This window comes from Trichomycterus rosablanca, chromosome 6 (assembly GCF_030014385.1).
Source record: "Trichomycterus rosablanca isolate fTriRos1 chromosome 6, fTriRos1.hap1, whole genome shotgun sequence".
Lineage (NCBI taxonomy): Eukaryota > Metazoa > Chordata > Actinopteri > Siluriformes > Trichomycteridae > Trichomycterus > Trichomycterus rosablanca.
Genome location: NC_085993.1, coordinates 27,298,581 through 27,313,316, shown reverse-complemented (window position 1 = coordinate 27,313,316; position 14,736 = coordinate 27,298,581). Strand labels below are relative to the sequence as shown.

The window sequence follows — 14,736 nt, the reverse complement described above, 5'->3', positions numbered from 1 at the left end:
TTTACACAATGAAAATGTGGCTTTTTGGCTGCAATTCTTCCATGAACACAACTTTTGGCCAGACTTCTCAGAACAGTAGATGGATGTACTTGGGTCCCACTGGTTTTGTATATATAAAACCAATCAGGCAAATTTTGGCCTGATGGCACTGCTGGACATCTTCCAGTTTCAAAGGGAGGTAAACATATTTTAAGTGTCTTTCATCTTCTGCACTAAGTTTCCTTGACCAGCCACTGCATCCACTGTCCTCTATGTTGCCGTTTATTTGTGCTTTTTCAAAAGAGCTTGAACAGCACATCTTGAAACCCTAGTTGCCTGGGAGAGACCTTGCTTATGCAGTATAACTACCTTGTGTCTTGTTGCTGTTCTGTGCTCTTGATATGGTGGATGACCTGTGACATCTTCCACAATCTTACCTTTGAAGCAGAGTTTGACTGTTCCTCACCTAGTTTAAAGCCTTCTACACAGCTCTTACTGTTTCAGTTAATGACTGACTTTGTGTTTAATGACTTTTTGACTTAATGACTTTAATGAACTAACATATCTCTCTCTTGGTTTGTGTGTTTGTGTGTGTGTGTGTGTGTGAAGCTAAGTACTGGAGGTCGGTTCAGCACTTCATGTCCACAGTAGGCTTTTCTCTTCTGGAAGCTCAGCATTGTGACTCAGATGAAAATGAGACCGTCAGTGCCATGGCCTCTCTGTCGGTAGCCACTATGGAGAAAAGGTACATCAATACAAATCTTCATACTAAACTGCAGTCTGAAATACAGTAGGTCCAATATATATTTAGATCCCTTGACTTTTTGCACAGTTTGTGTTGTGAATTTCATTTTTGAATAAATATAAGGGCCAGTGGTACACATTATTTGACACTTAGTTACCTTTAATGAAGTAGAAATATATTTTCTAGAGTTTTTCGACATGTTTATTAAAAACAAAAACTAAAATCTATTTTTTTAAATCTATTTTTTAAAATCTATTTATACCTTTGCTGAGGCACTTAAAACTGTGGTCTGGTACAATATCAGATATTTGTTTTCATTATCCTTGAGATGTGTCGAGAACTCAATTGGAGTCCACCTGTTGCAAGTTGAAATAAATGGACACCTACAGTAGATCTGTACAGGCACACAATTTACACTGCATTGTTGGTAGGGCTGCAACTAACGATTATTTTAGTAGTCGACTAATCTGACGATAATTTTTTCGATTAGTCGACTAGTCAGCGATTATTTATGTCATACCCTCCATTTTCTGCCTTAACATAAAACCCTGTTATGTTATTTACGTTCCAATATCAAATTAAAATAATGACCCATGAAACATGAGTATTACACTTAAGCTTGATAGTTTAATTAAATATATTTGAAACATTAATACACAATCACAATAAAAAAAATTCAATGAAATAAGAAAGCTTTGGACAGCATTAGAAACTGTTATGTTTCAGATTTTATCACTCTGGAAGTCAAAAACATATATAACATGTGGTTGAGAAACATGTGAATGCTGTCTGTGAAGACCTCAGCCATCTGAGGGGTGCATGAACCTCTTCTCTTCTCATCCACACTCCATTGCTTAGTGCTATTAATAGAAAGCACAAAAGAGAAAGCTGTATTAATTATTACAAACTGAAGTCTATGTATAATAGTTTATTACAAATAGTGTACTGGCTATGCCAGGGGTCGGCAACCTTTAACACCCAAAGAGCCATTTGGACCCGGTTTCCACGGAAAAGAAAACACTGGGAGCCGCGAATACTTTTTGACATCTAAAATGAAGATAACGCTGTATATATTGTTTTTTTTACCTTTACGCTTTGTATAAACAAGTACAGTGGAACCTCGGTATACGTCTGCTTTGGAATAAGTCCAACTTGGTATACGTCCTGTTTGGACGTGAAAAATTTACCATTCAGTGAACAACCCGCGCTATAATCTATAGCTATAACGCGCTATAACTCTCTGTGAATTTTCAGGTACTGTAGTCCCGTTAACGGCGTGCCGTGTTGCTAGGCAACATGAGGGCGAACATAACATTCACAAACTATTACACTATTTCTTGGACGAAACGCCCGCTTAATGATTAGGATTACTGTTTATATTAATCTGGGCATTTCCATGTATTAGTACATGACTTAAAATAGTGTTCAACCAAGTTTGCACTTTGTCTTTTGAGTGACGTATTAATATGGAATGATGTGAGGTGGTGACAGGTGCGTGTGTATCGGGGATTTTACAACGGCTTTATACGCAGCTCAGCCAATCAGATTTTAGGACCGGTGTTACAGAGAATTCAGTTCCCCCTGTTTCCCCTTTATGCATGTGCAAAAATCATGACTTTTTTTCAGTCGCTTCGTTGAGCATCGGTTTATTTGGAATATGTATTTATAGCGGTATGTTCTTTTTAAATTTCATGTTGTATGTTAGGTAGTTTGTGATTAAATACATACTTTAAAGTACTGAGTGAACTACTGTCAGAGGTTTTATTGCTCCACCGCAAGTCAGAGGTTTTCACACTGCTGTCTTCAGCCTTGCTGTCAAACAACTAGAATTAACGTGTCAGATTTATTTGTAAATAAATCCTAATACAGGACATGCTCTTATTCACACACTAGTTTGTTTCTTCTCGTTTTGTGGCACAAGATAAAGTTTTGGTGCAGATACAAATAAACTATATCGTACAGGACAATAAGTAGTCTGTGTTATTATTTAAGGTTACTCATCTCAGCTGCACTACCATTTACTTTCAAAAATAGTTTCATTCATGGTGATCTCTCTTGTTCATTTAAACTTCACAAACTGCATCCATGTGATTTTAAAATTAACAAACAGTATGTAGAACAAGTTTAACCTATAGACCAGTCCATTACACTAACAACACAGGGGGGAACACATTTACCTGGAGACCTGGGGAATATGGTTCCCCACATGTATATCACTGTGTGTGTAATTATAAAACACTACAGTGATGCTGGTGATGTATTTAACTGTTGTCATTATGTAGAACAAGTTTAACCTATAGACCAGTCCATTACACTAACAACACAGTGGGGAACAGATTTACCTGGAGGCCTGTGGAATATGGTTCCCCACATGTATATCACTGTGTGTGTAATTATAAAACACTACAGTGATGCTGGTGATGTATTTACCTGTTGTCATTATGTAGAACAAGTTTAACCTTTAGATCAGTCCATTACACTAACAACACAGGGGGGAACACATTTACCTGGATATATGGTTCCCCACATGTATATTACTGTGTGATGATTCTTTTTTTTTTTTTATTGCAAACTACAGGCACACACACATTTTAAGAACAAAATATCTGTATTAGAAATTAGTGTTAAACTAAATTATGCATATATTACAATTATGCAAATATATAATAAAGAAATCCACCTCAATGCAAAGTAAAACTTAAATACTTGAAAAACTAACATATTTATAGCTTAATAAAAATATATATTTTTTAAACTAAATAAAATAAAATCTGACATGTGCAAATTTATTTGGGGATGGTGCCCTGAGATTGACTAGCATCACATCCATAGTGCACTCCTGCCATACGTCCAGTTTCCCCAGGAACAGTTCTGGATCCTCCACGGCCATGACCAGGATAAAGCAGTTACTAAACAGAAATGAATGATTAATTTACTATCTACTTTTTAAATAAACTAAAAGAGCAACATAAAATAAAATACAGCAACAAGCAAACTTTTTAGAAATAACGTCCCAGTTAACCTTGGTCTAATCTTCAGTACATGCCGGACAATGAAGATCTTCCTCTACTGGTGGGTTGCCAACACATGACTGGTGGTACCAAAGAAATAGTAATAATGCCTTAATTTTATTGGCTTTTTCATTGCACCATGCTATTATATATGTCCTTGACTTTCCCTCTGGGATTAATAAAGTGATCTATCTATTATAGCTACACTTGTAATTGAGAAGTCTAATGTAACCATAAAACTATTGTGTGACTTTTTATTGATCAATTGAAGGACTGTGTGATCATTGAGATTGCCGGTGATGGATGTGACAGATGGTACCACCAGTCATGTGTTGGCCTCTTTATTATATATTTGCATAATTGTAATATATGCATAATTTTTTTTAACACTAATTTCTAATACAGATATTTTGTTCTTAAAATGTGTGTGTGCAGTTTGCAATAAAAAAAAAAAAAAGATTCATCACACAGTAATATACATGTGGGGAACCATATTCCCCAGGCCTCCAGGTAAATCTGTTCCCCCCTGTGTTGTTAGTGTAATGGACTGATCTATAGGTTAAACTTGTTCTACATAATGACAACAGGTAAATACATCACCAGCATCACTGTAGTGTTTTATAATTACACACACAGTGATATACATGTGGGGAACCATTTTCCCCAGGTCTCCAGGTAAATCTGTTCCCCACTGTGTTGTTAGTGTAATGGACTGGTCTATAGTTTAAACTTGTTCTACATAATGACAATAGGTAAATACATCACCAGCATCACTCTAGTGTTTTATAATTACACACACAGTGATATACATGTGGGGAACCATATTCCCCAGGCCTCCAGATAAATCTGTTCTCCACTGTGTTGTTAGTGTAATGGACTGATCTATAGTTTAAACTTGTTCTACATAATGACAACAGGTAAATACATCACCAGCATCACTGTAGTGTTTTATAATTACACACACAGTGATATACATGTGGGGAACCATATTCTCCAGGTAAATGTGTTCCCCCCTGTGTTGTTAGTGTAATGGACTGGTCTATAGGTTAAACTTGTTCTACATACTATTTGTTAATTTTAAAATCACATGGATGCAGTTTGTGAAGTTTAAATGAACGAGAGATCACCATGAATGAAACTATTTTTGAAAGTAAATGGTGGTGCAGCTGAGATGAGTAACCTTAAATAATAACACCGACTGCTTATTGTCCTGTACGATATAGTTTATTTGTATCTGCACCAAAACTTTATCTTGTGCCACAAAACGAGAAGAAACAAACTAGTGTGTGAATAAGAGCATGTCCTGTATTAGGATTTATTTACAAATAAATCTGACACGTTAATTCTAGTTGTTTGACAGCAAGGCTGAAGACAGCAGTGTGAAAACCTCTGACTTGCGGTGGAGCAATAAAACCTCTGACAGTAGTTCACTCAGTACTTTAAAGTATGTATTTAATCACAAACTACCTAACATACAACATGAAATTTAAAAAGAACATACCGCTATAAATACATATTCCAAATAAACCGATGCTCAACGAAGCGACTGAAAAAAAGTCATGATTTTTGCACATGCGCGTTAAAGGGGAAACAGGGGGAACTGAATTCTCCGTAACACCGGAACTATCCGTTTTATAAATTATTTTATACAACCCCATCAACTTATAATATGCCAATAACAATAGGATTTTCGTTTGGTATACGTCCTGTTTGGTATAAGTCCAAGGATCTGGAACGGATTAAGGACGTATACCGAGGTACCACTGTATAGTGTGTTGCTTATGAAATCCATGAAGTGCTACAGTGAAAATTTTGTTTTATTTATTTAATGAACACATTCTGAACTCTTAAAAAAATAATAATAAAAAAACACGCCGAGTTGAAGGTCTCTTTCAAATGAATTAAAAAGCTGAACTTTAAATATCCATGTAGCAAACAAAAAATGCCGTGAGCAGTCATCCTTATATCGCCTTTGGGCTTTCGGAGCGTGTAGCGGAGCCTTGACCTGAACCTCTGCGCACAGCGTCTGCAAATCGGGGCTGTACGAAGTCACTTTCATCTTTACGCAGGACTGTAAGCTGCCGTCTGTGAGGCGTGAGCGGTGTTTGTTTTTAACATTGTTCATGGTGGAGAATAGCTGCTCACATACATATGTGGATCCGAAGTTCGACTGTACTTATAATTTATTTTCCCAAGCCACGCGGAGCCGCAGTATAAGGATGAATGAGCTCATGCGGCTCCGGAGCCGCGGGTTGCCGACCCCTGGGCTATGCCAACTAAACCATAACAGGTTAAATATCTTAACTGAATTATCTGCTGAGCTAACTAGCTATCATTAAGTGGAGGAGGCTTATTATTTAGAATGAATGCTCTCATAAACGAGAGAAAAAAATATGGAAGACGAGACAGGTTAACGTTTGGCTATAATGTTAAGTTATATAACGTTACTCATATAAATGACTGATTAACTATTGCACTTAATGAGTTAGCTAGCAAACAAACCTGAAAAATAGCGATCTCTTAGATAGTTTTCCGACAAGTACTCTAGCATTAACAAACATTAACTACGTTGGTTAAAGCACAAAGCGGTGTAAAAACTTACCGTAATAACGCTGCTCATCACAGCTGCAAGGCGTTTCACCGTAGTGCTGGCGTGAAACCATAACTCTGCTCTGTAGTGTCTGCGTCCAGCTCGTTTCTTTGGGTTATTTTGGCTGAAATACTTTAGAAAGTTTCAGTCTCTTTATCTTTACCTCTCTGTCTTCATAAACTCCCCGCTGCGCCATGGAAGCGATGCTGCGCCCCCTGCAGTCCCTTTAGTGCATTGCATCAATAACGACTAGTCGACAATGAAATTCCACGTCGACAAATTTTTATAGTCCACGTTATCGATTACGTCGACTAATCATTGCAGCCCTAATTGTTGGGACAAAAAACAAGCTTTGAATTTCAAGGAGCTGTCTGTGGATCTCCATGTTCAAAATGTGGCAAGGCATGGATCCAAGCAAGGAGGTATGAGAGAGCCTGTTGAACGGACAATCATCTCTGCAGCTACTCATAAATCAGGCTTTTATGGCCAAATGGCAAGACAGAAGCCACTGTTGAGTAAAATCTATATTAAAGGCATGTAAACGATTCATGAGGCAACATAAGGATAAGGATTTTCAGTTTTAATTAGATAAAATTAACTCTTTGTGCAGAACAGCAAACACTATAGTCTGGCCAAAAACATGCACTACACATCACCTGGCTAATACCATCTCTACAGGTAAACATGGTGGTGACAGCTTTATGTTATAGGATTACTTCAAAGCGAGTAGGACAGGGACACTGGTATGAACTGAAAGACAGATGACTGCAACCAAATATAGGAACATGCTTAGAAAAAACGTTTTCCAGAGTACACACAGTCTCAGACAACAGTCTCAGACACAGTCTCTGAGGCAACAGTTTACCTTTTAGCACAACATTGACCTGAAGCATACAGCTGAACCAACACTGGAGTGGCTCCGGGGCAAGTCTCTGAATGTCTAAGTGGCCCAGCCAAAGCCCAGCTTGTAAAGACGTGTGGACAGTGTCATTAGGTCCTTAAGTGTTGTCACTTTTAGGCCCCTAAAACAGCCCTTAACCATCAAGTGCTTGAACTGTATTTCGTCACAACTATGAGATGCTACAAAGTTTTGATAAGATATTTCAATTTTTTAAAATAAATTTTTTGGTTTATTAGTTACAATAAATTGTGCAAAAAGTCTTTCAGAATCCCCTGTATATTTAGTTTTTTCATTATTTACAAATTATTTCTGGTTGTTATGAGTATACTTCTTGTTACCTGCGCTTTGTTTTGCTGCTCTAACAAGATACTTTCCAGGAAACAAAAAACAGGCATCCCTTTTAGTGTAATGTAACTGTGTAACATCAGATTAATTTATTTAGAATTTATTTCGAGTTTTTTTCTCACAAAGTTGGTACAAGGGCAAAATAAAAGTTTTTTCACATATTCATGTTGCACTGTTTGGAAATAACAGGTAAGGGTATTATGATTGTGTAAAAAAGGAGAATCCTCCCCCTACCATCTGTATTAGGTGACACAAATCTAATAAAAAAACATTTGGATAAAATGAATATATGGATTGCAGTCCCCTTAAGTATTTGGTACAAAGAAATCAAAGACCCAGAATTTGAAAGAAATGCACGAACTTTACGCTGGGTAGCGTTTGATTCAGAATTTACACCAGCTAAAATGGACAGTAGATTCAAGCATTGGATAAATGAGGGTATTACTTCATACTGTACAATATCTTTCAAAAGGGGTATAGATAGTTACCAACAACTTACAAAAAAATACAACTTGGAAAAACAAGATTTTTTTTAGATATCTTCAACTTAGATATTATTTTGATAAAAACATTAAAACGGTGGGAGAAAGGGGAATGACTTTAATTAAGATATTTACTGACTCATATAAAGGGAGCACTAATCGAGGATTGATCTCTAGGATATATTCATCTCTACAGTTAGAAAAGGGTATTTCCACAATGTATGTTAAATCAAAATGGGAGAAAGAGGCTAATATAAAGTTAACTGAGGATGACTGGTTAAATATATGCAAAACACTGTCCTCTACCTCTAGCTCAGGTCTTTGGAGGGAATTTACTTGGAAAAATATTTTAAGGTTCTTTATAACCTGCAAAATTAAAAAACTACAAAGTAAGAACCCCATATATGGACAGTGCTGGAGAATGTGTGGTAATAGGTCAGCTAATCATTTTCATATCTTCTGGGAATGCCCAAACATTTCTACTTATTGGGAAAATGTGGTAAAGGAGATAAGATTAATAATCAATTTTGAATTAGATTTTAATTTCAGTGTCATTTACCTGGGAAATGTGCCTGCTGAATTGAGACAACAGGATAGATACCTGGTACAAATATTATTAGCAGGTAGCAAAAAAGCCATAACTAGGAAATGGCTAAGCAAAGATTCCCCGACAATTTCAGAATGGGTTGAAATAGTTCAGGAGATTTATGTCATGGAACGAATGACGTTTTCATTGAGACACGCTGCTAAAAGATTTGAAAAATACTGGGGAAACTGGAAATCATACATTGCTCTGAGCTGATTTATTTACTCCTTTATAATAATTTGTACATCATTTATCTCTGTATAAAGGCCTATGCTCTGTCTGACTTAAAATTGGGACTGTATATCTTTCTGTAATGTCAACGATCCATCCCTGTTATAACCTCAAGGACTATAAATATCAATGATAAGGACATTTAAGGAAATGTAACCCAACAATAATCCCTGACAGTTTAAGATCTGCCTTCTCTGTATTTTTTTTGTTTTTTGTTACTGTTTTGCTTTTCTCTTATTGTATCCATTGTTAAAACCCAATAAAAATAGAGTTAAAAAAAAAAAAAAAAAAGGAGAATCCTACAAAGTTTCAGTCTTTGCAAGCAAAGGCAGGTCATAGCTCACCACTTAGTGAAAATTATTGGGGAAAAAAACATTTAAAGCCAAATTAAAGTCTTTTACCATGTACTGTGTATAATATCGGAAAAAGATTCAGGGAATTCAAAGAAATCTTAGTCCATACAGGGCAAGGCCAAAAACAACTGTTTTGCATATGATGGCATGAGACGCCGTCATGCTGCTGTGATAAATACAGCCACATGGACTTGGTAGTACTTTGGAAAACCATAGTTTACACAGTCCGCTTCTGCATTACAAAATGCAACCTGAACCTATGATATGCCAGGAGGAAGCCATACATCAATTCTATTCGAAAACGCTGCCAAGTTCCCTGGACCAATAGTTGAATCGTGCTGTGGTCGAATGAGTTCATTAAGTTATCCATGTCAAAAACAAAAAGGCAACAGACTGTTAGCAGGAAAAGGTGAAAAAGCCAACAACTGTCATGGTATTTGGGTGTATTAGTGCAAACAGCAGGGTTGACCTGCATGTATCTGAAAGTACTATTGACATGAATGTGTATATTGTGATTTTTGAGAGACATATGCTGTCATATGCAACATTTATCCCCCAGCAGTTCATGGTTCTCTCAGCAAGACAATACCAGGCCTCATTCTGCACATGTTACAACCATGTGATTTTGTAGACAGAGTGTGCGTTTTACTTTCCTGCCTACATTACAGATCTGTCTCCTATTAAAAATGTATGGTGCATCATGAAGAGGAGAATTAGACAATAATGATCATGGACCGTGGAGCAGCTGAAAAATCCAGTGAATGTTGCCAGTGAAAACACAAAAAATCTTTTCTTTGTACTTTTAAATACAAGCAAAATAAGAAATCACAGATCATTGTTTTTATTGCACTTTACAAAATGTCCAGCTTCTCAAAATGATCAATGAAATGTTCCAGTAGAACTACTCTGTAGTCTGTAGGAGGAATCCTTTCCACTCTTCCACACATTTTCCTTAGCCTCTGTCACTTTTCTTTTTGACTTACAGCACGTCTTCTAGTACTCTTGTCTACTCTCTTTGTTTCTTTCAAAATCCCAGTTCTTTTTTATCATCCTTTTCTTTCTTAAACATTCCTGCTCTCTTCATTTCACCACCAAGTCTCTTTTTCTTTCTTCCTCTGTCAGTATGTCACATCAAGTACCTTCTTAGCTGATTTCCTTACCACTTTTGCAGTTGTTGCCCAAGTGTTTAACCACCATGCAGTGTCTGTCTTACCTTTTCTCTGAACCACTTCCTTTAATCTCCACCATCTTATTCTTGGTTCCGCCCTTATTCACTTTTCTCCTCTTCACCTCCAAAGAAATCCTTCAGACCACCTTCCAATTCTATCTAACTACACTCTCCCCTGCTACCACCGTACGGTCTACAGTTTCTTTCCACCTTTGTGCCCCTTCCACCATTTTTATGTCACAGTGTTTTTTCTTAAAATGTGTGCTCACTACAGCCATGTATGCAAAATCTACCACCATCTGCCCTTCCTTATTTCTGTCCTTAACACCATAACTACACCTTCTTATCACCTCTGTTTTCTTCACCAACATACCCACTGAAGTCAGCTCCAATCCCAACTCTTTTTCTTTTTGGGTACAATCATCACCATTTTATCTAATTCACTTCAGACCTCTTTTATTTCTCACAACCCACTTTTGGGGCATATTCACCGGTTACATTCATCAGCACTGTTTTTTTTTACTATCACTACATTCTTAATGTACTCTTCTTTCAAGTTTACTTTTAAGACTACTGTAGAACAGTTTAAACCCAACATCAGTGCTCCTAGGCTTACACCCCTGCCTAATGGTATGATGTACTTGTAGCTTTGTACACCATTAGTATACCAGTCAATCTGTGGTCACAAGCTAAATATAATGTTATACAGGAATTAAAAAATCAATAAGTGGCAGTCACTTGAAAATGAATGAATCAATCTATTTATTTCTTATTTTAGTGACTTCATTTTAATTATTTTTGACTAGAATACCTGCCTTCTTAAATGAATAGGAAGATTATCTATACTGTCTTGGCATTAATTTGTGTTCTTACTCTTTTACCCTTAGGACAGATGAAGAGCCAATGGAAGAAGAGCCACCACTGTGATCATCTAATGAATTGTATTGAAATCTGATTCATACACTTACAGGTCCTCTGGGTCTCTGTGTGTTTCCATTTGTGTCACCTGGCTGAGGGCAGTGTTTGGCAGCCCAGACAGCAGTGAGGAGGGTGCATCAGGGCAAAAAGCCTAACTAGGAAATGTTAGTGCTGGCACCACTGTGGCCCCATGCAAAGCACAGTTGCAGAGACTCAGGATGTTTATTGGCAATGTCTGGGATGGTGACCATTACCGACCTGTCACTTGGTGTTTTGGGCCATTATCTTCAGCCAGTAGTTAAATATTAAGAGACCGATACAGATGGACTATGGATTTAAACTGAGGTAAAAGAAAATAGAAAAGGGTCTAATCACCCCTCTCAGGCAAACTGGAAATTACTTGTTACGTAATATTGTGGATCATTTTGTGCAGCTCATGCTTTATAAACTTTGTGTGTAAAGCATAGAGACTGCAGATGTGTGAAGTAGTTTTACCACAAGATGGTGCTGCTGTCTGATCAGCATCTCCACAGTTCAGAGGTGGTTTAACCACACAAGTGTGTGCCTTTATTGACAGCCAATGATTTAAGAAGGAATTGCACCTTAAGTCTGCCTTTTCAAAGCAGGGGACTTCATCCACCGTTACAGTGGATTGGTGGTGGTTTGGTTGACGAAACTTACAAATAGTACAAAATACTTTCCTGCATGATTACTTGGATAGTGGTTTTGACTGTTAAGTGGAAAGATAATGTATGGACATAACTTTTCCTTAACCTTTCCTTGTCCTAAACAATGTGCTGTACAAATGCTTCAAACAGTAGCTACCAGCAGAACTCACGTGACATAAGTCTGTAGTGTAGCCCATTGTTACTCCATGTAGCTTTGTGAAAGAAATGCTGGAGACCCTTTTTCTAGAAAGGGTGATGCAGCTAAGGCACTATTAGAGAAAATTTAGGTTTAAAATAAGAATGCTTTTAAGATTAATTTAAATGTGAAAAGAAATGAAAATCTAACCAAAGCATGGATTTGCACCATGTTTGCACCACTGTTAAAACACCAACTACATCAAATTGTTGCTGTTCTGTCACAAAAACTTATCGATGAAAGTGAATAAGTTATTAAAGAAAGAAGCACTAGGTTTATGTTTCGTCCTTAATGAGAAAGGCCAGAAGCAATCGTATTGGATTATGTTCTTAATCAATTGTATTAACATGGTAAGAAAACCACAGAAAAATGAGGACAATCAAAAGAGAAAAGTAAGCATGATAATGAAATTGTAACTAGTTTATTACAGCATGTAAGATGTTGTATTTTGTCAAGTTGCACTTAAGTTTGACTTTCTGTCAAAGGTTTACCCCCTTCCCAAAACAAAAATTAAATAGGTAAACTCATTAATATCATTATAAATTTCTCTTGCTTTGTACATTCAAACGTTTTAGTCGTTTACATCATTGTTGCCACTAAGACTTTCTACCGTTATTTAAAATCATTCCTGTTTTGTACTACTTTTTTATTGATTTTTTATATTTTCCATTTGTACCATTCATCATTTTATGTGTTTTACCATTGTTTGTGTAGATTTATATTTAATTAGCTGTTTGGGTACAGTATACATTTGCTACCATGTACATGTGATGAACATTTGGCTTTTGACCAGATTATGACTTCTTCTATTTTGTACATTTGTCATGTGTAACTGTATTCACTTTGTTATGTTGAAAGTAAATTTGTATATAAAATACAATATATTATAAAAATAATTCAAATGGACATTTTCATAAAGAATATTCATGAACGAGCACTTTCACATATAGAAAGCGTTGCTGAGTATATTTTATACTGGGGAATTTCTATGTTTGTATTGTAGTTAGAAGGCATACTCACATATGCACCTGTGTAGACACAACTAAACTGTGAACAATACAAACACTTTTCATTCTTTCAGCTTATTTAATTATTGTATGCCTAAACACACACATACAGTCAAGTGCAAAAGTTTGGATCCCCTTACTTAATGTACTTAATGAACTTAATATTATGAAAAATCAGACATAACATAAAAATAATATTGGCATACATTAAATATTATTCGTTTCAAGTTTGTACACCCCCCCCCTTATTGAAATACTGTGTAATATAATGTCCTCCAGCATCTTTGGGTATCTGCTGAGCAACTCTTGTAGTATGCCAGCCATTCTGGCTGGTATGCTCTAGTTTTACCAAATTGATGGCCTGGCTGTCATGAACTGCTACCTTGAAATCTATTTACAGACTTTTTTTACTAAGAGACTACTGGAGACTGGGGAGGCTGTGGCAAAACTTTTACATTTTTCCTTTTAAACCGTATCTCAGTTGACTTTGCTTTGGTTAATTGTCTTGTTGCAGTATCCCTTTACACTTCTTTTTTAGCTTTACTTTTTTTGCTCTAAAATTAGTTGATAATGGCCTTCCTTCTTCCACTTTCTGCAGAGCTCCAGTCCCTGACACAGACATACTGTACACCCCAAAGCATCAGTGATCCACCACAATGTTTTACTGTGTGAATAGTGTATTTTTCTTCTCATAGACACAGACCACACATCTCACCACTGTGTTAAATTATGACCAAAACATTTAACTTTGGTCTCATCAGACCACATAATATTGTTCAAAAATGTATCTGGTTTGTAAATATGCTTTTAAGCGTACACCAAGCATACTTCATATTCATGCTGCCTTTTGTTTAGAGAGGAAAGCAGTGGCTTCCTGCATGCTTTTCTTACAGACAGTAAAGACTTGTATAGACTGTGGTTCCACATTTACTCCATTTGCCCATAAGGATTTTTTTAAATCACTGCTATGTGTTTTGAATTGTTAAAGAGTTTTCAGTTTTAGTTTCACTATTTGGTAGAATCTTAATGTGTCCAAATTTCTTCCATTTCTTGATTATGGTCTTCAAGGTTGCTACTGGTATGCCAAATTTGAAGGCAGGAGTTTGCCTGATATCATTTTTGCTCTCAGCAAACTGCTTAAAACTGCTCCTTACCGCACGTTTAAATGACAAGGCTAATCACGTGATGCCACTCATTAAGCATTTAATGCGGTCATTGATTTTTAAATGATCAATACACCTAATTTTACATATTTAAATTCAATTTTTTTGAATGTTTATACAAGGGGGTGCAAACTTTTAATTTTTAAAAAAATAAATTGTGACTGATGGAGCTGTTACATGAAATGGTTTCAGAGGAAAAACACCTTTAAATGAGTATTCCCTGTTCTAATCGTGACTAATGTCTCTATGCTATAGTCTACTGTATAATCTCCATTGCAGAGAACACTATATTACCTGACTCATTATGTGGATGGTTAAAGGTAACTGGTGAGATACATATCATTAAATGGTGATTTTGCTTTGTAAATTAAACATGTATGCATGGACATATTT

General features: G+C 36.4%; 1 protein-coding gene across 2 annotated transcripts in view; it reads left to right on the top strand.

Moving 5' to 3' along the window:
* Window positions 1-13,069, top strand: part of LOC134317001 (histone deacetylase 4-like) — a 76,052-nt gene extending 62,983 nt beyond the window's left edge. For both annotated transcript variants that reach the window (XM_062997633.1, XM_062997632.1), the window contains exons 24-25: window positions 589-724; window positions 11,279-13,069. In XM_062997633.1, the coding sequence (XP_062853703.1) occupies window positions 589-724; window positions 11,279-11,318 (176 nt within the window). In that variant the 3' untranslated portion in view covers window positions 11,319-13,069. The remainder of the gene's footprint in view (window positions 1-588; window positions 725-11,278) is intronic.
* Window positions 13,070-14,736: the final 1,667 nt, after the last annotated feature.